The sequence below is a fragment of the Rhipicephalus microplus genome, unplaced genomic scaffold (genome assembly GCF_043290135.1).
Source record: "Rhipicephalus microplus isolate Deutch F79 unplaced genomic scaffold, USDA_Rmic scaffold_67, whole genome shotgun sequence".
NCBI classification, from domain to species: domain Eukaryota; kingdom Metazoa; phylum Arthropoda; class Arachnida; order Ixodida; family Ixodidae; genus Rhipicephalus; species Rhipicephalus microplus.
The window spans coordinates 903,943-928,680 of NW_027464640.1; the positions used below are offsets into that span (position 1 = coordinate 903,943).

Consider the following 24,738-nt stretch of genomic DNA (forward strand, 5'->3'; position numbering starts at 1 on the left):
CCTCTCCCCATGTGCACGTCTATACAAGTTGTCGAATTTGGAAGTAATTGAAAGATCGCATGGCCGATTGGCGTTAAAAACGCACGGTAAAACCACGAAGAACGGTACAATATTGTGGAGCTCATTAATCCGAACTTGTTCTGCAAGCCTTCCAGTGCCTTGGTTAGTTCCGACGGCAGATCGTCCGATACTTCGGGATCCATCTCCGAAACGGGCAGCTAGGATAAAATTTTCTTCCGCTGTGAAGCTTTCTTTTTATACCTTCCTGATATTTTCTGATTTAAGAAAATTCTGTCATTCGGGAAAGTGCGAAGTGCATGGAATCATTTCCCTGCTTGATTCCGCGTGTGATCACTGATTTGTGTCATCATCATACGTGCCATCAGCACTCAATCACAAACAATTCATACTACTGATAGCAGAGGATATAGTGCTGTTTGAAGCAGAGTTTGTATAGAGATTGCTCTACGTACAAGACAATCGACAGTGAATGATGCTTGGCGCGGTAACACGAAGTCCTCCGTCATATGGCGACCGCGGATCCACTGCAAATCTTGCATCGAACCAATCAGGCGCATTAGCTCGGGAAGGTGGCACTGATGATGACGTTGCGCACGTGTCGTGGTCGTATCCAGCTTAACTCGAGTAATGCGCGTTTAGGGCAGAACGGTGGCAAAGGCGTAGTTACGCACTTCTTCGTACCTGTCATTCCGACCGCGGGAACGCGGGCGAGCATTGAGGTCGACGGCCTAGCGGCTGGGAGTACGCGTGCACGCAGCCAGACGGCTTGGAGGATCGGCCCGGCGACTACTTTCCTTTTCCTTCAGCGTTTACGAAAACGTTGTGTAACGAAAGTGGGACGGAGGAAATTGCCTCACAAAAAGGCTCGCTGCGCCTAGCTTGCCGCTTCGCCTGGGCCGTTGCCGAACTTGCATTCCGCCCAGTGCAGCCGCCGCTAGCCGCCCCCGGTACCACGTGCAGCCAGCGGTCTCGCTGATCTCGATCTCGTCTCTCGCGGGAAGTTGCGAGAACGGTCGCCCGGTCAGAAATCATAATCTCCTGCTACCAACGTCACCAACGTCTTCACGTCCCCATATATTCCTTGAGCCCCCTTCATTTCCGTCATAGCGTGTATACGATTCAGAAAATGGGCCAGCTGGGCGACTTAAACGGGGGAAGTGTTGTAAGGTGTTACATGCGGTTGCTACGGCCGAGCGGTAATGCGTCGCGTAACAGTACGATTAATAAAGCCGCCGTAGCGATTGTATTAAGTGTCAATATTGTATATTTTATTGGACAAGTACGATTTGTCGATAGACGACAGTTATTTCAATGACCGTATTTTTGACCCCAGCCCCCCCTACACATAGCGGCCTACTTATCCACAAAAATTTCGTCAGAATTATGGAAGACATTCTGTTATATAATGAACGTACGTGCACTAGTGCATTCTATGATTTGCCATTCATATCATTGTCACGGATGTAGAGATAGAGAAAGCCGTTCGCTTTCGTCTGATCTTTGAAGTACCAACGGAACTTAATTGCAGAAGCCTGCGCTCGTATATTGACATAATTCAGTGTGACATTAGATATACATTAACGTCTGTCAAACTAGAGCGGTAAAGTGTCGCCTTGGTATACGTTTGGCTGTAATACGTCCACTCGGTTATAACGGAACACCTTGGCCTAATACGATTTCCCAGATTTCATTCTCTATTCCTGGGCTTTGTGCAACATGTACAGTTTGTATGAAGTAATCAAAGACAAGAAGAAGGGGAAGAGGGAGGGGCAACTGTCTTGTGTAAGAAAGCGCTGCAGGCAGCCCGACGCGTCTGCGTTACGCATAACGCCAGCAACACGAACGTAATGTTAAACACGCGTGTTTCCTCGGGGAAGACCTGAGCTGTTGTACTGCATTCCGTAAAAATGCTTTACGGTTCTTCAAAAGCGATGTGCGTTGCGGTGGCTTTGCTTGTGGAAAAGGAAACATGTGTATCCGCATAAGAAACCTTTCGGAGGCGCTATTATAGATCGCTCCAATTTCGGAAATGAGTGGCCTCTACTTTTCGCTCGATGGTTCATCAGATCGTTCCTCGTCACTCATAAAAGCGTGATACTTGGATAACGTTGTAATAAAAACAAATTTAATAAAAACAAAAATTTGTTCCGACACCGGGAATCGAACCCGGGCCTCCTGGGTGAGAGCCAGGTATCCTAACCACTAGACCATGCCGGAGATGGCAAAAATTTATGTTTAACACGTATATGTAGAATAACAAAAAAATAAATGTGCGTTTTTGTGTTTAATTTATAATAAATTAAAAGTCTAAAACTTACGAATAAGTAAACTGTTGTATTACTTATTTTCCGCACACTTTTGTTGACTTTTGAGCGTGGCAAAGTATGTTTTCTAAACTAAGACACTGTAACAAACTTTTTTCTTCGTATTTCACTTACTTGTGTGTGCAAAATTTATTTTTATAACTAAAATGATTTAAGTAGGATTTCAAGTTTACCTTACGTTGCACAGTGATGCTTCGTCTCAGCCTTTACGCCTTATTAACAGCGCCACTAAATATCCCGGTTGGCTACACTGTCGCCGCCGCAAATCAAACGCAATCATGGCGGCATGTCGTCTGCTGTGCAGATCCGTTTGCAACATCAAGAAAACGAGTTTCGTCCTGCAAAGCCAGTTGAATCACACAATACGGTCTGCCCGTTGCATTCAGCGCTCATCTAGGGACAGCACTGAGGCGTTTGACGACAGCGGCGTTTATTCGCAGACGTCTCTGCTCGAAAAGTATTTGAGTGCCAAGCAAGCGTGCGAGGGTGCGTAGTTACTCGCTCAACTTCTGACAGACCGCCTTTTCTTTTGTTGTCCTCCACTGCAGACACACGTCTTGCGTTCGTGGTAGCCGAACTAAACTTCAGCGATGTCACAGCAGGTCACTGCAGTTTGTTTTGCCGAAACAGTAACGCCGTCTCCTAATCTGCCATCAATGTCGTTGACCCCTTTCCGATACTGGGAGTAACGAGCGTGGCTGTCGTCGCTATATCTAGTGTCTGGCGCGGACTAAGTGGGTTCATATATGTTGCATCCTTGCCTAAACCTCGTGTTGTACCCTTTTCGCCTGTTTTTATCGTCTGGCTGCGTCAACCCTACATCGCCTTCTCCGTGTTACAGCTCTGCCAACGCCGGAAGTGAACCCATTCGGCGTATTCGCGAATAATGAACTGGACATATCGCAGATCGAGGTGTACGGCTTCGACTATGATTACACACTGGCCGTGTACACTGAGAAACTGCACTACCTCATTTATGACCTTGGCAGGGATTGGCTGATAAACAAGTTCAAGGTGACGACGTTTTCTTCTTTTCTCACTCTTTGTCTTTTCCCTTAATTATTGAAGTTGCGTAGTGGCGTTTGATGATGAGATAGAGTAAGCATACCTTACGCTACTAGGAAATCGTTATTCCGACTGCAAACGTCACATCTGGGCTGAATATATATGTTTTGCAGGGTGGATGTTTGATGTTCGACATGAGGAATCCTACGAAAGCACAAAAGACGTAATTAAATTATGTATGGCACTCGCAGCGTGCCATACCTAATTTATACATAATGTCCCAAGTCGTCCTTTCATTAACTACATAAGAGGCCTGACAGCTGACAGACTTAATTATGGTGCAGTGTAATAATAATGCCATGGTATCTCCTGTGCCTTGCTGTGGGCACAGTTAGGCTGATGATGATGAACTTCTGTCAAAGTTTTCCCCCTAACTGACTCGCCTAACCTACAAGTTGTTTCTAGCCCCTAATCAGGATTAGCTTGAATAATGCTTGGCAATGAAGATTTTGTATGGCCGTACCTGATGTAGACACAGGTCATGTCGAACACTTGGCATAGAAAGTCATTGTGAAACCTCAGTCTACTTTCAACAATGCAACTAAGCGCCATAACTGGCGGCTATTTGTTGCTGCTCTGCATTTTTAACTTTTTCCAGTTCAGTGGCTTATTGCCAAAGCTTGCTGCATTCCCTCGATTTCACGCTCAACAGCACTCAATCGTTGTGGACGAATGCTGTCTTGACATACACTTTTCTTAGCTGAAGTTTAAGAATATCGATTGATAACAATACATATGTATCAGCCTTTGGAGAATGCACAGTTTTCTCTAAATCCTTTTCTACCATCTCTAAGAGAAAGGCGTTCCTAGAATGTAAACTTTGCATCGACATACGTAACTGAACATCCTGTCAAACAGGTCTGCTACTGCATATTTAGTTAGGGCATCTTGTCTTCTCCTTTCCGCTGCTAATGTTGCTTCATATACATTTTTTCTTATGCAGTATCCAAAAGACATTGCACAACTGGAATACAGGCCAGGATTTGCAATTCGAGGCCTCCAATATGACATGAAAAAGGTGAATTTGGTGATTGATGTCATTCATTAGTCATAGCAGCGTAGATTCTGTTCCCTTATTGTGCCACAAGGCGGTTACAAGGGGAGTGCTCAGTGTGCTTGTGTGAAACCTCCACCACAGGCAGCTCGAACATACTTTTAAGAAATCTTTTGTCATGCACATGTCGGAATAAGATACATGCTTTAGCTCCTGAAGAGGTATTTGAGGTTGACTTATGCATCGGCTGCCATTTCGTGCCAGTAAAGCTGAATCATAGTGTCGCAAACGTGGCATCACTTAGTATAGGCAAACCTCGCGCATGAGCTCAATGGAATGTGCCACAAGATTTTCTATTATGTCTCAAACCAACTCTTCATATTCACAAAGGTTCATTTCTAAAGAACTCTTGTTATGACCGTACATTCAAGCACTCTATCTTGTACACCTCATCTGGTTGGGCAGTTTAGCAATCAAACTTCGTGCCTTTTCAGTGTTTCCGCGCAGTTCAGAACATCCCACGAGGGTGGTGCTACACAGAAATAAAATTGTTGTTCGCTGTGTCATCATATGCCGATGTGTTCTTTTGTATCCGGTAGGGCATACTTATGAAGATGGATCTCTTTCATCAGATACAGTTCTGCAGCGTTTACAGGTATGGTGTCTCAGATGTGACACTCTTTATTCTTATAACAGCTGTACTCAGATTTCTTGTGGTTATTTACTAGAGACACTGTTCTTAATAGCCATGCTTTCTTTTTTTTTTAATCACTTTATCATGAAGCCATTCTTTCCTCCTTTTCCAAGCTCGAAGATCGTCTCACATTGTGTCTTTTCACCTTTTCCCATTATAACTTTACTTCCTCTGATCTGTTGGGCTTTTGCCTATGTACAGATAATTTTTATTTTACTAACTTTTGTCTTCCTTTCTCATCTTGATATGCAGCTTCTATTGCTCAAAACCATTGGATGCTATTTTTCCTGAACTCCTCTCTTCCATGTATCTCACATCGTCTTGTATATATGAAACATTGATGCATTTACTTAAATTTTAGATATTTAATATGGTTGTTAGTCTACTATCAATAAATGTGAGATATTTAATGCCACTGTTGTTAGCCTATGAGCTCTATCTTGCTTTAAGTCAACTTGTTCACATTGAAAAGGACGTGCAACACTTTTGCACCACTTAGCACCAAAACGCTTTTAGTAATAATTGTCGAGAGGAATGCAACAAGATTGATGCAAATTAGTACAGGAAACCTGAAGGTATAAGGCCTCAAAGTTCAAAACTCGAGCAGAAAATGACAAGGAATGTTCGCTTTTGCGCTTCACTCGCTTGCTGACTTCAAAGACTGCTTCCAGTCATAGCACATGTTTCAAAGACATGCGGCAAATATCACCTTATGGTGGCATTCACACAGTTACCTTGCTATTGCTTTGTGACGGTGTCATTAGCATAGTTACAAGGAACCATATGTGTCGGGTAGCAGACACTGCCACGTCCCACAGTCACACTGTGTATGATACATACATACTCTTCAGTCAAGAACACTTCTCAGCTTGCACTCAAGACGCGTTCTACAGCAACACCGGCGTCCGCCCATTTTCGCATTTCTGGCTTGCCAAAAAAACGGCTTGCACTTCCACCTTTAGTTAATGACGCACCATAGCCACATTCACCGTCAAAGTATCGTGTTCATTGTTCTTGAAATACATCATTCAAGCAGCAGAAATATTTCTTTCTGAGAAAGTATAAAAAGGTTTTGACTGTTTTTAGCATTCACTTGTATGGCCAAGCTACCACCATATGAATATTGCACACTATTTCTCGTGTCAAGCAAATCAGAAGCTAATGGCTTTTGTCGTCATTGTCACATCACATAACATCACTTCCCATATCAAAAATAGCTGATGTGTGTCGCCGTAGTTAGAAATCAAGGTAGTTAGTCCCGTGAAATAATATAACAGCTTCGAGTCTTCGGCATTGCCACTTGCGCAGTGATATGGGCACATTCTACAGGACCAGAAAAACCTATGAAAAAGAGATGCTCAAATTGTGTCCCAGGGTCCCTTTAAGTAATGAGGAGCAGCTGTGATTTACATATGCAGCAATGCAAACTGATACAAACTAGAAACTAACAGTGCTTTGAAAGTTTTTAATATATGCTAGCTTTATCATGTCGGTGTGTGCTGTCCTTGGTATTGTTCATTGCCTTTTATCATTCCATCATTACATTAACTCTTATCAGATTTCCCATCATCTTTTCTCACTGCACCTGCAGCTGGCATCTACTATAGATTTGCACAAATTACCAGTGTGTTATCTCTTCGAAGCTGGCCTTATTTGAGAACGGCAACCAGCATATGCTTGTTGTAACTATTTAAAACAATGCTTCTGACACATAAAAAGTGTGAAGGCAGAAGGTTCTCAACATTACAGTGAAGTTACTCATAAAATGAGAAGACGACATGCTGTCTTTTATGTCATAGGTATAAGAGACACTATGATTTATGGATTTCATTGTAGATATGCATTTCTGAATGAAAGGGATGTAGTGATCCAGTGAACTGTTTAAACTTTTCAGGGGCCTTACACCACTAAGCAAAGAGGAAGTAATCAATACCTATGGTGGATCATACATTCCCCAGTACATGATAAGAGGCAATGCTGAACAGGTGAGTGCATGAGTGTGGCATTTTCTAGCTCTTAATTATGGAACAATCTTATGAGTAACAGAGTCACTTAGCTTTTACCTACAACAACAACAACAACAACAACAACAACAACAAAACCTGCTATGCAAAAGAAGAAAGCTGTCAATGCAGTCAGCTATCCTTTAAATACATTAACATTTGGTAGTGATCATATCATCAACATCTTTTTCAACATGAGTTAGCGTTGATAGAACTGCAGCCATTTTAAAGGAACTGAAACTTAAGACAGATGTAATGAGGCTCAGATTTAAGTACAGTGCTGCACATTTCAAGCCCAGTACTCTGCCTTTCAAGGCACATACAGTGCTGCATCAACTTTAGTTAACTATCAAGTTATAGTAACAAGCAGAAGGAACAGTTTAATGAGAAGTGTCAATTGAAGTGGGGATGTTCTAAAGCCATTGAGACAACTTTTCGGCAAAGAAACGCAACTGGTATTGTCATATTTCTAAGTGCAAGGATCTCTAGAGTAGAAATATCATCCGCTCACATTCTTATGCACCATACAACTCGTGAACTGTAACAATGTGCCAGTGGAGAGTAACTAATCCTATTAGTCGTTTGAAATAGGTGGGCAGATGAGATTGGGAAGTTTGTTGGTATAAAGTGGCAGCAGCAAGCACAAGACCGAGTTGACTAGCAGAACATGGGAGAGGCCTTTGTCCTGCAGTGGGCATAGTCAGGCTGATGATGATGATGATGGTGACACTTTAAGGTGTTGCGGATATGTGGTGACAGTAAACACTGGTTTGTGCAAGCTGCATGATGCCTTTGATATGGAGGTCCTTCTGTCTGGCTTTTTTTCATGCAGGGAGCACGAATGAAGCAGCTCAACGACCTCTTTTCTGTGCCCGAAATCTGCCTCCTGTCGAATGTTACCGAGTATTTCGAGCGGCACAACATTGCCTACAATCCAGAGATTCTCTTCTTCGATATTCAGGTGAGTGTCATGGATGTTTGAGTAGGGTTCTAGGAGCAATGGGCATCACAAAAAAAAAAAAAAAATCAAATAGAAACTGCCTATTTAAGGGGTCATGAAAAGAGGGGCATTTTTGGAAGTAGACTATTGCACTTGTACAGATTTAAAAATTGTAATAAAAAAATAATTTTGTCATATCAAATTCTTAAAGAAATGACATGAACCTTTGCGAATAAGGCACTGACATGTACTGAGCCACCGGGGTCCATTCGTGCCTGTAGGAATGGAAATACATGAGCATCTTGGCACTCATTAGCTGCCTCAGTTTGGGTGTAGCTACTGTATCAGCTGCAGTGTGCAACTGCATAATTCTGCTGGGAAGAGAGTCTACAACCAGTCTGGTGGTAGTTTTTTTTCCCTGCCCTAATTGCCAGGCTTTTGTAGTTTTTGAATTATACTGAGAAGATTTAACGGATATCTTGGTAGAGAAGACCTAAAAAAAATAATTTCAACTGCACTAACACATCACCATTCGTCAGTGCCATAGAGTTCTCTCTTTAGAGGAGTTCGTAAATCAGAAAAGATGCAAGGACTGAAGAAACACGGATGGCAACACGGCCTTAACATTCCCACGCCACGTTAATGTGGCACTGTACGTTTTGTCGCCATGTGCTTAGGCCTCGTTAGTTTTGTTATCCCTAAGGATTTACTGCACTGTATTCAAATAAGAGCAAAAGTCTGAACTTATCTATAGAAATTTTTACTGTGCAATAGCAGGCCTGAGATGTGAAGAAACATAACTCGGAAATCATCACACCGGCATATCAGCACCAAGTCTTGGTGCATTTTTGCGCCGTTCATTTTTGTAATGCCTAGGTGTACCTGTTCTTCACAGTTTTATTACAGAGTCTTAAGGATATCTCTTTTATGCCAGCACTCCTTCTCTTCTGTTTCTTTCTGTTTCTAGGATATGATCAAAGACCATGCTTTAACGTGTGTAGATAGCATAATGGACTATTATATAACTTAGCAGATGGGTAACTGGACATTTGGGAGTGGGATAAGGGGGGGGAGGGGCATACTTTTATGTTCAAGTGTGCATTTGCGTGTGCGCAGGTATATTGCCTTATTCCTTCAAGTTTTGTTATCATCCCATTACACGCTATGTAATGTTCAGCACAAACTGCGCCTGCAGTGTTAAAGAAGCTTCGGGACTGTAGTAGATCATTTTGTTAAGATCACGCACCTAGCGCGAACATTACATATTATTCTGGAACTTACGTGGCTACTAGGGATAACGCTGGAATATTCAACGGCGCATGTACAAATGCCAACCCACTTTGCCGCTTGTAAGTTGATCGACGGCCTGCGCTCTGTTCGCTGCTATCAGTGTCTCGGTGTATCGCTGTAATCTGACTTTTCATTGACATTCTGCAAGTTCGACCAAGTGAACAGTTTGATCTTTGACCAACAGTCTGCTCCCTTCGTCACCGTCATGACCCTGTAACAATATAAATATGCAAAATTTAAAAAATTTGGGGAGGTTTGCACCACCCCCTTTTCTTTACACCATCGTAACAACAATTTTTCAAAGTGGTCCTCGCTAATATCAGCATGTATAAGTTCTCTATGTTCGTAGCAAAAAGTGTGAGGTACAACGAAGGTATTCTCATATTGAGTGCAACTTGGTGGCAATCCAGTTTCACGATTATGTTTCTTTGTGGTGCACTAAATTTATTTGGTGCTTCTACAATATTTTTTGGAGTTGTTTCTTCATTTTTTCTTATTAGAATGCCATTTCAAGCATTCATCCAGTGATTCACAACACCCTCAATGAGAGCAACATCAGTAAGTACTGTTTCTTTTTTACTGGTTCGGCAACACTTTTTGAACTTCGTCAGAAAACATTGGTGACCTGCATTGAATACTTTTGTGAACATGTGAGCCAAAATGTTGCTGCCCTACATGCAGCAGGAAACTCACAGTATCGTGCCAAAACTGCAGAAAATCGCTTGCTCTCTTCCTCAAAAAACCGCCCAATGAGTTGGAAGTGTCAGACAGTCTTGGCGGAGATGTGCCGCTTGGTGTCGGTACCAGGGCTGTCCATGTCAGAACCAGAAGCAATGGCCAGAGCAGCCAAAAATAAAGAAGAGTAAATTCTCAGTAGCATAGGTCCTGACATTTAATGTTTTGCGTGGTGCATTGCCCCTTCTGCTGTTTCCCTCCGGCAGCTTCCAGCATACTAATGGCAGCAAAAGGAGAGAGAAAGTGTGATTTCCTGCAGTGGCTTCACATATACTTGATGGATTTGAAATCTTGGTGCTGAAGATTTTTGAGGTAAATGACTCCCACAGTAAGGTTATTTTATGAAACTTCGGTCGGGGTTTCAGGGCCTTATTCAGTCTTGAAAGGCTGTTGAGCAACAGCTGCAGAGACATATGGGACGAGCAATCTTAGAATTCTCTTACGTGATGAGGTTGAGAATATGCAGAGTTACAGGAATATAAAAATGAAAATTTTTTAAGTATAATTTCATTTGATTCTTCCTTGATTTTGAAATCAATCCTGTAGGTTAGATTTGAGATATTAGTACCTTTACATCCACTATTCACTTCATAGTTGCCCAAATTAATTCGTAATCACGGGCATGCCCGGCTTCACATTATCTTTTTTTGTAAAATGAAGAAATGTCATTGAAGTTGATTCTCAGGTAGCATGAAAAAATAATAAATTTGTGGTATTCGATTTATTAAAAGAAAAATGAAGATTTATAAATGTGAGACACTCATTAAGGCTATTAAATGCTTTGAGAAGGTTCATATAAATTCAGGCTAGTTCAGCAGAATAGCAAAGAAGAACTGTCGAAAGTATGCATTTTGAATGATAGACTTATCTTGTACTATGTAAAAAAAGAAAAAATTATTCAAAACCAAAAGAAAAAAGGCATCTCGGATGTATTTTCGTTGCCTGTGTCATCCTTTCCTACTAGCTTCCAGCACTTTTGTCGAGATGAGAGAAGAAAGAATGCAAGTGCAGTGTGCGACAAATCTGTGTAACTCTACTCGTACTGCACAAATCTTTATTTAAAGTTTTCGTGAGGTTATAATCTCCTTCAGTGAATTCATTCCATAGCTGCTTGAAAAAACACCAGGCCTGCACTGAAGGCACAGCACAGTCATAGCGAAAGCTAGAAGAGCAGCCTTTCAGAGCCTTTTATAAACACTTATTGGGTAACAGCTGCAAGCGCATTTGCTGCGTACCCACTACAGCATTAATAATGATAACTTCTGGGTAGTAAGCAGGCATATGCTATGCTATCCTTTGTCAATCTTCTGAGAAGTGTGGTATCTGCTAAACACTTGCAAGGAATTTCATGCCAATTGTTCATGCAGTGGCTGACGACGACGAGGAATTATGGCTGAAGTTGGTATGCGCCACAGTTATTAGGTGATTCAAAACGAGCTTTTGTAATGGTTTTGAGCATTGGACAGCACACTCGTTACGCTATTCGCATTGTGTGATGCCTGGTTGTTCTTTTGCTGTTCTAAAAGGCTTCATCACTCATATTAAAACGATTCCTTTCCCGGCCTGGTTGTTCTTTTGCTGTTCTAAAAGGCTTCATTACTCATATTAACGCGATTCCTTTCCCGACATCAAGCCTGTCTGAGGCAAGTTTGTGAACATGTCGTAAGCGTTGGCGTAGCTCAGAGGTAGAATACTCGGCTGGCACGGAGCAGACTGGGTCCTTGCTACTAAGTTTTTTTTTTTTCTTATTTCGTGCGAAGTGGTTATGGACACCTGTGGCGGCGGTGGCAGCGGCGGCGAACAACAACAGCGCTGCGCTTGATTCAAGGAATAATGGGGGCCAGTTCGAAAAAAAAACATACTAAGTTTTTAAAACAACAAAGTATACAGAAATAATACCATAAGAATGACAACCAAATGAAAATTAAGATGTCATAACAACGTAAGCACAAAAAAAACAGATTTGCATCTGTCGGGGTGCACTATCATGTGCACTATCGAAGCACATTTGAAGTGTAATGCGTGACGACGACAATGAGCATAGCGAGATTACACAGAGATGGGGCATCCGCAGAGCGTGCTCTCTCTCTGTTCGTTTTCATCCTTGCGCCTGACACATCAACTATTCCAAATCAACACAACCAGTCTTCCATTTCTATTGAAGCAGGTGCAGCAGCTGAAAAATTAATGGGAATAGTAATATTTCTCAGGGCTTGTTACATTTAGTTGTAAGTGTGTGCTCTTGCTTCATCAGATGTGTAAAATATGAAATGTGAGGAGAGGAAGAGGCATAATCAATGAAGCGACAAAGGCCATTCGTTGGTCTTGCTGTTCTATTTTGAACTCTTCATTGTCTTTTTATCCTTTGCACTGGCTGAGCATGAGCGCCCGAGCTCTGTTGCCACTTTTTGTCAGTATGCAAGCCACTGTTCAAGTCACACTACCTTATTCTTTTGATTCTGACAATTGGCAAGGGTCTCTATGCTAAGTTCCTAGCGTGTAGTACATCAAAGTTTAATGCACAGTTGCCTGCAATGCAAAAGACTGTTATAAGCAGATATGGTGCATCTGGAATCATTGCTCAATGGTATCATATGAACTTGCCTTTTTTAATGTAAACAAATTCTGTTGACTCACTCCGTGATGGCACTTTTAATCCCGCAGGTGACTACTTAGAGAAGCGAAGTGAACTGGTGACGTTCCTAGAGCGATTAAAATCAGCTGATAAGCAGATGTTCCTGGTTACCAACAGTCCATTCAAATTCGTGTAAGTGGACCTCGTTCTTTTTGATAAAGCTATATTTTCTCTTCTTCTATAATCTGGAGTACAACTGTTCCAGAATGTGGTGCTTCTAGTTTACATTGACGGTCGAGTTACTTTTCTGCTTCAGTTTATAATTTGGAGATGTTTAAGTTTGTGCTTGCATTGGTGAGTTGATATTTGTATTTGGAAAAGTACTCTTGCTGCCGCATGTTTACATGTTGTGACACCAAAGGGGCTATAAGGCATTAACTCTTTCGTTACTGCGCCTATTCAAGTCAATCACCGGTGATTGATGCTTTGGTTCGTTGTTTTTGGCATGTTAAATTTGCTTCTCATGGACCCAGCACTTTCTAGTGATTAGTACAGCCATTAATCTTTCAGAACCAATTTGAATATGCCTGTTTTGGCAACATAGTGATATTTGAAAGACGTTTGCATGAACCAATGTGCATGTGTTGGAAAAATGCACTGGGCTGGCCAACTTGACAAAACTGCATGCCCCTCGGGATTATGCTACAGTAGCATCGAAGGTGTCTAATCACAAGAACCTTTGCAAGCCAAATATTGAATTAAAGAGTCAGCTTCGCAATTTGACAGTGTTGAGCAGTAATAATTGCTAGAAATTTATGCCAGCTGTTGCTAGGAGTCGGGTAAAAGTTATTTCACAAAAATTATTTCCGAAGGTCCGCCGCATGTTTGAAGTACCGAGTTGGCCTTGTCAACCAGTTTCCAGCAGCTTTGGTTTCGCTTGTATTGCTATATCAGACACAGGGTCACATCTAGTGTCACTAGTTGCTCTTTTGGCGTCATCGTCTCGTGTGCATGGGCGCGCACCAGCCCTACAAAACAAACGCACTGCTCCAAACTGCCTTGAAACCACACTTGGACTGAGTGTGAACGAGCTTAGAATTCGTAAATGACAGAACCTCACCTTCAAGTCTTGCGGCGACGATATTTTGCGTCAGCTTGAGACATCCACAGCCGTTCATGTTTTTTTTTTATGACCTCAAGTTGTGTTTTTCACTTCACTTCACTTTATTACCTTAAAGACACCGGTGAGGAGATATTACACATGGCGTGGGTTAACAAATGGAAGTTACAAAGAGTGATCTTCTGACAAACAATATGCATTTTTTATGTTTTGCGCAAATGTTGATGAACACGTGATGGCTGCAATGTCATGGGGAAGGCCATTCCAGTCCACTGCTGTGCAAAGAAAAAATGAGGCAGCAAAAGTAGTAGCGTGTGCGCGTGCGATTGAATAAGGATGGGTCGTGCGGTGAGATATGCGCGCTTGTGGGATGATGTAAGGTGCTTGATTGAGGGAACTGTGAAAAAATTCGTGAATCAAACAGAAGCTGGCGATGCGGCGACGCACAGAAAGATGCAAGTGCATAGCTACTGATTTTTGTGCACAATCTTATAGCTACTCTGGTTATGCGTGAGGTCCACACTTCACGGTGCACGGTGTGCTGGCAAGGCACGATGTGCTGGCGCCGGATGCAGAGCTCCTCTTAACGACAAGGAGGCCACCGGAGCACATCTTGGTCCTGACTATAGAGCAGCGCGAAATGTATTAGAATTTCACACTATATCGTTCTTTTTTTATACGATGGGCAAAATGCTAAGAAATATGCTTACATGCATATACAGGAACGCCAACCTATGCCGAGTGAGGTAGCTCATGGAAAGAGGTTACGCTAGACGAAATAGCAAAGTTCATTGGACATTTGGTTTATAGAAGTATTATTCATGTCACGGGTATCCATCTATATTTGAACATTTGGGGGCTTTAATCACAAAAAACTGAAAATTTTTGAGATAAATGTACTAGTTCGCTTGTTTTCCCAGAAAAATCAAGTAATGCTTCAGAGCATGGCACGAGTAACGAGGCAGCACCCCGGTTCTGATTTTCTTTGTCGTGTGAATAGAAACATTTTCTACAACATTTATTATCTTTATACTGTTCCTGGATTATTTGTCTTCAAAATGTATATTTTGAATTTTCTTTGAATACTTCTGCATTTATATTGCTTCTATTGCACTGTTTATCAGCTGGGAACCATAAATTATACAATTTTCACATTTTCATTTATTCCAAAATATTTTCCGCATCCTACAAGATACATTTTTTGGAAAGATCATTACATTTAGCAAAATTTTGTATGCTGCAATGCGCCCTGGGGTATTTTTCAAACTGGCAAAAACAATCTTCCCAAGACATACAAAAAATAGCCATTATTATGTGGTAACGAAAGAGTTAAGCACTAATTTTCAGTGTGATACTGTTGAGCTGAAGTGATAAGTGAAAGTGTTTCATCTGCCTGGTCGACTTCACGGCATGGTGAAGGCTTTACGGGATCCCTAATTTTTTACAATAATTGCAATATGGGGCTTACATAACTGATACGATTGATTGCTCAAAGTGATGTTGCTCAATGTAATATAAACTACATGCATGGAAAATTGTAATTTCTAATTTGTTAATTATGAAAGATTAACTGCTTAGCTTTCGAATTCATGCTTACATTATGCAGGATCATGAGAATTTACACATTGTAGCTGGAGAATTCAGTAAGATGTATTCGCTTAGAACTAATTTTTAAAATGGTGCCACTTTCGAGATGATTATCGCAAAATGTGCAAGAAAGGGGCATTTTGTAATTATGTAAGATAATCACCTTGCTTTTCAACAAGCAGCTCCTTAAAGACCATACCATAATCTTGATTTTTTGCGAACTCAGTGGCTACAATTCATAAATTGTGATTTTAGTCAATTATAAAGTTAATGAGTCTTTTACATCTTGTGACATTTCTGTGTGTACAAATGTTGCCTACTGCTTTGATTATACAGGCTTAAAAACTACAATGGCACCACCACAAGCAATTCAAACAAACTATAAAGAAAGACCCCGTGTCATGGAGTAGCTAAACGTCCTTCAGCTGTGGCTGTTCATGTAAATAGACATTACTGCTACTAGCAGTGAGCACATATAAGATGTGACGTACAAAAACCTGTGTTGAAGGTGAAGTAAGACAATTCGCTTCCCATTCATAGACTGTTGGTCGTGCAGTTTTCTTTTAAATTTATTGTATTCTAGGTACATACTTTACATTATCACAGGAGCTGCTTGTGCTACCTAGGTTTAAACATTTTATGCTGATGTCGTCATACTCAGGTCAGTTGTGTTTTTACTCATCTCTGCAGGGATGTTGGCATGCGATACATGATTGGTCCTGAATGGCAGGATCTCTTCGATGTAGTCATCGTCCAGGCGAGAAAGCCAAAGTTTTTCACCGATCAACACAGGTATGACTAGCTATGTTCGATTCTCCTGTTTTTCACAAATGTAGTGTATTGCCCGATGAGAGCTATTTACCCGGGCACGCTAAATTCTGTGTGCCAACATGCTTTTTCAAATTTATGACCTTCATAGAGCCACAGCCTTCTTTATACAGCTACACACCCAAAGCTGCAGAGCTGCTTGTTAGCACTGATGTTATGATACGCATAAAAACTACAAACAAAAGGCTTAATTTAATGAAAGCATGGAAAAAAAATCATGGTTTAAACATGCAGATCTTCTGTAGCTTTATGTGCATATCTTTGTCAAAACTAAAAGAATATTTCGCACCTGCGTATCAGTTTGCCATTGTCCATGTGAATGTGTTCTAGTATTAAGTGTAAAAGGAGCTGCTTGATGGAAGGTATTTCTCTCTCTATGTTTTACTGAATGCAAATAGGAGTTCACTACATTTAGAAGTGTACTACGGATATTGATACCTATAGTTCAGCATTAGTATGAAGGCTTGTATATGATGCCGTATTGATTAGAGGTCTGTCCCCCATGCCAAATGCAATATTCAGTCTGCAGGAGCCACCAAATTCGTATAACGCTCTTACATGCTACTAAAAACACTTGAGCACGCGGTTTACGCCATAATTTGCTATGTTTCCTGATAATCACTGACTTTTGATGAACCTACAGAGTGCTCATTCGCCAGTAACTAGAATATTTGGCCTTCGTTATTGGCGTCTTCCAACAACACTTCATGCTAATTTTAGCGGTGCCCAGCAAAAACGCGTTTCACAACTTTCACAGTATTTACACCGTAAGAAAAGTGTCATCATTTTTTATAGCACATGTTCCTTCTCATCAGATTATGCGGAGATTACTGCTTCCTGTTTATATTTCTCTCTAGTGCTTGCTGTGCACGCTTTTGTTTCTCTGAAGATATCCAAGTCTTTTTTTTTTTGCCTAGTTTTGCACATGGTTTCCACTAGACGATTGCAGTACATCAGTCTTCATTTTTTTTTTATTGCATGACATGGACATCAAAGGATGGTTCAGCAGGAATACTTTGACAGCTTTATCAAAAGAATATTTAAAAACCTCTTTACTTGTTTAAAGAAAAGTTTTATTAAGTCATTACCTGTAGCAAACAATAAATGAAAGTCTTCCTAATCGACTGCTGCCTATTTACACTCGGCTGCACGGCAGAAATGTGAGTGAGTCGTAACTCGAGAAACAAATCACCTGTCGAGTTTGTACAAGCAAGTACACCACTAAAAATTATCCTTCTCTCTCCACACACACACACACACACACACACACACACACACACACACACACACACACACACATGCACATGTGCACACACGCGCACACACACACACACACAGTGATTACTAAAAAGACATGTTTTTTTTTTCATTTTCTCTTTCGTAAAAATATCACGCTTTCACTATTAACTCTTTCACAATTGATTATTGCGGAGTTTCTTCCAAGTTTTTGTACTGATATGTACAAAGGCTTAGTACATATTTTTGCTTCTCCAACAACTACTGGAATGCTTATGCATCGCAACTTTACTTTGGTGTAGCTGTCTGGCAAATGAATCATTAGGAAATTGGCATGTGTTTTCTTTTTAAACTATGTGACATTTAAAACTGTTCCTGCAATCGAATTTTAATGCGAGAACTGTAAAAAAACAGTTTCTGGTGGCTAAATTTTGTCCCATTCAACCTGCCTCTTTAGGTGGATTGGGACATCACTTTGGAGGAGTGGGATGTATGTAGGACAACGGCTCAAGTGTTTTCAGCAACGATTAGCGTGTATTTTTGGACGGACAGTTTCATGGGAATCTCTTCGGCGGACGATCGTTCTGCCGCCCCTTCATCTGCAAAACATATGCAGAAGGCAGACAAAGCGAGAAGACGAATGCACCGGAGAAAAAAAAGCACAAAATACTTAACATAGCATATCCACGAAGTGAATGATGATGAGTGGGGGAAGCAGTGGGATTGTTCGGAGTTACCATAAATCACCCGTGGCATTGGCCAATCACGCATGTCAATGAGTGACAAAGTGGTATGGTTATATACAAGGTGTATTGGTCATAAATGGTATGTTGTGTTGAGTAGTGAATTTCACTTTGCCTTCATTATTACTGCTTTGTGAAATCAGATCTACCCTGAAGTTGGCAATGACGAGGTCTGTGCACATTTTCTTGGTGGTTGTTGGTTGTTTCCAGTCATGCGAAATGCATCATCGAGCATATCGCGACATCATATACTGCACAAGCCAGTCGTTGTCCTTGATCGTCAATGCTATCATCTTCATCGTCATTGATACGGTGCATGCCAATGTCGTGAACGAACAGGCCTCGACCTTAAGGAGCTTCGCCCCTAAAAGAACATGGTGGCACTGTCTGCAGCGAGAGCTGCCCACTTCGAATTTTTAAGCTCTTCATCGTGTGTTGCATGGGCTGTTGGTTCAAGACTGACACTTGTATCAGGTTTGCGCTTAAAAGCTTTGCCGGTGTTCGGAAGAAAGATGGCACAATACGATTTTGCGTCGATTACCGCTGGCTTAAAAGATTACCCGAAAGGATGTGTACCCGTTGCCATGAATTGATGATGCATTCGACTGCTTGCAAGGAATGGAGTTTTTTTTCTTTCTTGGATCTCCACTCTGGCTACTGGCAAGTGCCCATGGCTGAAACTGATCACTCGAAAACCGCATTTGTAACACCAGATGGATTGTACGAATTCAGTGTAATGCCATTCGGTCTCTGTAACGTGCCTGCCACCTTTGAACGCATGATGGACGGCATCTTACACGGCTTTAAGTGGCACACTTGCTTCTGCTATTTAGATGATATTGTCGTTTTTGTGCCAGATTTCCCGACCCATCTACAATGGTTGCATCAAGTTTTGACCTGTGTTCAAAATGCCGGTCTCCAGCTTAACTTGAAAAAGTGCCTATTCGCCGCTAGAAAACTAACTATACTAGGCTACGTCATCTCCAAAGAAGGCATTCTTCCTGATCCTGCTAAACTTCACATCGTATCCGAGTTCCCGAAGCCTACTAATCTGAAAGCACTGCGCACCTTCATTGGCCTATGTTCCTATTTTTGTCGCTTCGTTCGAAATTTTGTTACTGTCATCGCACCTCTCAATACACTCCTCCAAGGCGACAACAAACTATTTACTTGGTCAGAAGCTTGTGACGATGCGTTTACGACATTTCGACGCCTGCTTATATCTCTACCAATTTTGCGTCACTTTGCTCTGAGCGCACACACAGAAATTCACACTGATGCTAGTGGTGTCTACCTTGGTGCTGTGCTCGCACAACGTGACGATGCCAACGCCGAATACGTGGTTGCGTACGCCAGCCCTGCACTCACAAAGCCCGAGACCAATTACACCGTAACCAAAAAAGAGTGCCTGGCCATCATTTTGGCTCTACAGAAGTTTCGCCCTTATATTTACGGTCGTCGTTTTGACATCGTAACAGATCACCACGCTCTGTGTTGGTTGTCAGACTTCAAGAACCTGTCAGGTTGCCTCGCTCGGTGGGCCCTCCGACTCCAGGAATACGACATCCATGTCGTATATCGTTCTGGCCAACAACACTGACGCTGATGCCCTGTCACGCTTCCCACTCATTTCAGACGCCAACGCATCTAGTCACAGTCACGATATTTCACCACTTGACATCTTGGACATGTCCTCGGAGGAACGAAATGACCCATGGATCGCCACAATTTTAAACTTTTTGTCTAGCCTTTGACCACCCCGGCTCCACGAGCCCTACGCCGCCTGGTGCAGCATTACACTATTCGCGATGGTCTTTTATACCGCCGTAACTACCACAAGGATGGCCGCACATGGTTATTGGTCGTGCCCCGCCATATTTGTCGCGATCTGTGCTCGGCTTTCCACAATGACCCTCATTGTGGCCACGGTGGCGTGTTCAAGACGTACACGCGCATTCGCCTATGCTATTATTGGCGCGGAACGTACAGCTTCGTCTGCAAATACGTCTGCTCATGCCTCGCCTGCCAACGACGCAAACCAGTCTTGCACCTCTCCACAGCACCTCTCCAGCCGCTTCCCCGCCCAGCCCACTCATTTGATTGCGTTGGGATTCTGTACGGGCCTCTCCCATGCACTGGCGCTGGCAACCGCTAGATTGTCATCGCCGTGGATCACTTGACAAGATACGTCGAAACCGCTGCATTACCTGCCGCAACAGTCAAAGACGTTTCCTTGTTTATTCTACGCAGCTTTGTTCTCCGCCATGGCGCCCCTCGTGAACTGCTCAGTGATCGGGCCATGTATTTCTCTCAGACGTGTTGCAATCACTCCTATCCGAATGCAGAATTATTCACCGCACCGCTACCGCATATCACCCACAGACAAACGGATTAACGGAACGATTTAACCGAACTCTGGTGGACATGTTGTCGATGTACGTTGCGTCAGACCACTGAAATTGGTATCTTGTTCTTCCGTTTGTCAAATTCGCCTACAACACCGCCTCCCAAGCTACCACCGGATTCTCACCATTCTTCTTGCTATAGGGCTGTGAACCCACTAGCACCATTGATGCGATTCTACCATATCATCCAGACATTAACAACTGCCAGCCTATGTCTGCGGTGGCTCACCACGCCTAGAAATGCTGACAACTGGCCCGTTCCTTCACTTACGACCAACAGTGTCGCCAAAAACTGCGTCACAACTCCGACATCTCTCCTGACCCTTTCACTGTCGACTCTCAAGTGTGGCTTTGGGTCCTGCCAGTTGCTGCTCCCGGCCTTTCGTCTAAGCTTCTTCCAAAGTATCACGGACCCTACCGCGTGGTTGCACAGACCTCTCCTGTTAATTATCTGGTTGAACCCGTTACGCCATCTCCCGACCTTCGTCTCCGGGGGCGGCAAACAGTCCACATTAACCGTCTCAAGCCGTATTATGACCCCCTGACCTCTCTCTAGGTCGCTAGGTTAGCTACCTCTCAATACCGGGGGTTATTGTGAGGAAGAAGATACACATGCGGAAGTGCATTGTCATCTCCTGGCTCGCTCGGCTGTTCGCTCCCTGGCTACGCTTTTCCTGCTGTCCCGCCGCGGTGGTCTAGTGGCTAAGGTACTTGGCTGCGGACCTGCAGGTCGTGGGATGGAATCCCGGCTGCGGCGGCTGCATTTCCGATGGAGGCGGAAATGTTGTAGGCCCGTGTGCTCAGATTTGGGTGCACGTTAAAGAACCCCAGGTGGTCGAAATTCCCGGAGTCCTCCACTATGGCGTCTCTCATAATCATATGGTGGTTTTCGGACGTTAAACTCCACGTATCAATCAATCGCTTTGTCTGCTGCTGATGCTATCTTCCCGATCGCTGTGTACCTCAATAAACCCCCGTAACACCGGCAACATATTTATGATGAGTTGGCCTCGTTTTCGAGAGCCATACTCATTTTCTCGGAGCGGTAGGCTTAGCGAGTGCCTGTGTTGCTAAAACACGGCCTCGAAGATTTGCGGTAGCTTGAGTGCTAAGAAGTCCAAGAGGCCTAGCGAAAAAAACGAGTGAGGAAAAAAGTTGTGCCTTTTGCCAGACCTACAATGGCATCCTGGGCTAAATCTGCTGTGTTAGTCTGCATGAATCCGCATGTGAAAAATAGCTTGGCATTTTTCTATTTCGAGGTAAACCAACCCGGCATGGATGGCACAAAAAATCCGTGACGCCTAGTGTCGTGATGTGCTGTCCACTGCAGAAAAGACGAATTTAGTCTGTCGAGTGGGTACACACTTATAAGTGAATAGTTCAACATTAAACATTAAGTGGGGCTGCAAAAATTTTGCTGCACCGATAGTTTTTAATACTTGAAGCTTCATGGTGATGTTCATAATTGGTAGTGTCCTCATATCTTTCTTAGGAAGAAAGTAAAACTAAGAGCTGTTTTCTTTGTTCTGCTCAAACTGTGCACTCACTTTGACACGTTATGACTGCTATAATTTCTAGCTGTGTAATAAATGCCAAGTTTTTTTTTACTAGATCTGACAGGAAAAGCGTGGCCTTATGTCACTTTAATATATTTGTTTAAGCCAGTTGATTTCACAAATGTCTTGCCAGTCATTATCAAAACCTGACATTTCCTTGTCAGACTCTTGAAGAACATCAGTCCTTCAGCAAACACAATTTATTTTTTAATGGTCTATGGCGGCAGTCTTGACTGTGCTACACTCTTTTTTTAATACTGTCGTGAATGCTTGTTCAATTGTTGCTTCCCCAATGTGCGTGTAATGATGTTTGTTGTACCTTTTATTTTTATAGGATAGGAATCTGACAGTGTACCTCCCTCAACTCAATTGACTTATTCCTCCCAAACTACTCTTATGAAAAAAACTACATTCAGCAGCTAAATTTCAATTGTAATGCCTGAACTTTTTCTTTGAAAGAGTGCAGCGCTGATGTGTGTTTTGGGGGAAAAAATTGATTCTAGCATCCAGAATGAAGCTGGAAAATGAGAGCGTCACAATTGTGATAGCAGAAACTTACTTTTTATACGTGAAAATGGTGACTTCCAGTTACAGAAATCTCCATTCAACGAAGACGCCCGCCATTACAGTTATGCAATCGTTCAGTAAGCACCTATTTGAAATGAGTCATTGGCTAACATGTTTGAAGTAACTGCAAGAGCGATAGACGTGCCGTCCCATTCCTCCAACTGTGCCAGACCTCCCAACTCTCCCCCACTGTCAGAGCTAACCTTGCATAAATAAACTTCAAATTTCAATTACTGCAATAACTGATGTTGTGTGCCTCCCTCTATACGAAAATTTATCCAAGTGGAAAAGCTACGCCTTCTCTTTGTGTATAGTATTTCTTATGTAAAAGAGTGTGTGTGTCCATTTATTCAGAATTATAGTGTTACTGCATTTGTGCATTCACATCTGCACACTGATGTAAGGTAGTGCTATTTTCCTTTTCAATAAGGTGTCGGTGAGCAAAATGATTTCTTTTTTACAATGTTCCTGCTGCCAAGCCATGTCCTTGCAGAGTATGTATACTAGGCAAGGTTGTGAAAAAAATAGGAGTTGGCAAGCTAACAGCCTTCTCGAAAGAAGCCTGAATATCTATGCGATGAATCCTCAAGCAACAACAACAACAACAAAAAACATCAAAATACTCGTTAACCTTTAAAATCCAAAAATTCACTTCATTTGAATAAGAGGCGAACATTTTATACTTTGTGTCCTTCTCAGATGTTTAAAAATGTGGCTTGGTTTCCTGCAGTCATTGAGTTGTAGTGATTGTAGATAATTTGCTGTAACTTATTGTTCATGTAATCAAACTACGATGACCTATTATACCATAAGGTAAAGGTAGTAGCACTGTTTCGCCTGTTCTTATTTGTATTTCCCTTTGATTTTATCTGTTCAAATAAGTGCTGAAGCACGCAGCTCACCTGAAATGCAGAACCCATAAATGCTAATAATGAGAGCTAAAGACCATGTGTTTAAAACAAGGACTCTTGTCAGTCGATCAGACCAGTGCATCCACCACAATTCATGGATGCTGTAAGCTCAAGTTGGCTCTCATGCAACCTTTCACTTTGTGCAAGTGCATACATTCTTCACGTGCGCCTCCTGTTTGCAGACCGTTTCGTGTGTATGACCCTGAAACGAAGAGTCAGCTCTGGGAGCGCGTCACCAAACTGGAGAAGAACAAAGTCTACATTGAGGTTTGTGCACTTGCTGTGACTTCTAATGAACATTGTAATTTGGTCTTGTTAGTGGATCACTACAAAAGCATTCGGTGATGAAAAAGGAGCTTACTGACATAGAGCAGTTATGGGACATTCAGACATCACGAGATCCGGCAACTTTTTCTTCCCAATATTAATTGACACTGGTCTTCACGCGTCACATGTTCAATCAAAAGGATAACGCAATAAAAGAGTACCTACTCACACAAAATTTTCAGTGCAAGATAACTTGTTGTGTATGCTTGTGTGGACATGTGTACACCATCTGCAAAGTATAAACATCGAATATAGCCTAGCACACCCAGGAATCGTGCAGGATGTGGAAGTGGTTGGCAAGGTACGATGCAGTGACCATAGAATGGTACGGTCTTGAATTCGCCTAGACTTGAAGAAGGAACGACAGAAACTGATACGCAAGAAGGCAATCAATGAGCTAGCACTGAGAGGGAAAGTACAGGAATTCAGAGTGTCGCTGCAGAACAGGTACTCGGCTCTTAGTGAGGAAACCAACCTTAGCGTAGATACAATGAATGATAATCTGACGAGTATCATTACGGAGTGTGCAGTGGAAGTTGGAGGCAGGGTAGTTAGACAAGACACTGGCAAGCTTTCCCAGGAAACGAAGAACCTAATTAAGAAGCGTCAAATCATGAAAGTGTCAAGTACAACAGACGAAATAGAACTGGCAGAGCTTTCGAAGTTGATTAATAGACGTAAAGTATGCGATGTAAGAAGGTATAACATGGAGAGAATTGAACACGCTCTGAAAAACGGAGGAAGCTTCAAAGCAGTGAAGAGGAAACTTGGGATAGGCAAAAGTCGGATGTATGCACTAAGGGACAAAGAAGGCAAA

The 24,738-nt window shown here is 42.3% G+C and overlaps 1 protein-coding gene and 1 non-coding gene across 3 annotated transcripts in view; one reads left to right on the forward strand and one right to left on the reverse strand.

Annotated features, from left to right (window-relative positions):
* Positions 1 to 24,738, forward strand: part of LOC119178709 (5' nucleotidase C) — a 226,198-nt gene that overhangs the window by 188,043 nt on the left and 13,417 nt on the right. Inside the window, exons 1-10 of one of the 2 annotated variants that reach the window (XM_037429941.2) lie at positions 2,616 to 2,831; positions 3,187 to 3,359; positions 4,354 to 4,428; positions 5,004 to 5,059; positions 6,993 to 7,083; positions 7,934 to 8,062; positions 9,832 to 9,889; positions 12,731 to 12,833; positions 16,039 to 16,140; positions 23,777 to 23,861. In XM_037429941.2, coding sequence (XP_037285838.1) covers positions 2,624 to 2,831; positions 3,187 to 3,359; positions 4,354 to 4,428; positions 5,004 to 5,059; positions 6,993 to 7,083; positions 7,934 to 8,062; positions 9,832 to 9,889; positions 12,731 to 12,833; positions 16,039 to 16,140; positions 23,777 to 23,861 — 1,080 coding nt within the window. In that variant the 5' untranslated portion in view covers positions 2,616 to 2,623. Of the gene's footprint in view, positions 1 to 2,615; positions 2,832 to 3,186; positions 3,360 to 4,353; positions 4,429 to 5,003; positions 5,060 to 6,992; positions 7,084 to 7,933; positions 8,063 to 9,831; positions 9,890 to 12,730; positions 12,834 to 16,038; positions 16,141 to 23,776; positions 23,862 to 24,738 lie in introns of those variants that run through there. The other variant, XM_075885087.1, reaches the window with a different exon arrangement.
* Positions 2,167 to 2,238, reverse strand: TRNAE-CUC (transfer RNA glutamic acid (anticodon CUC)). The gene has a single exon. It is a non-coding gene; the product is annotated as a tRNA-Glu (tRNA).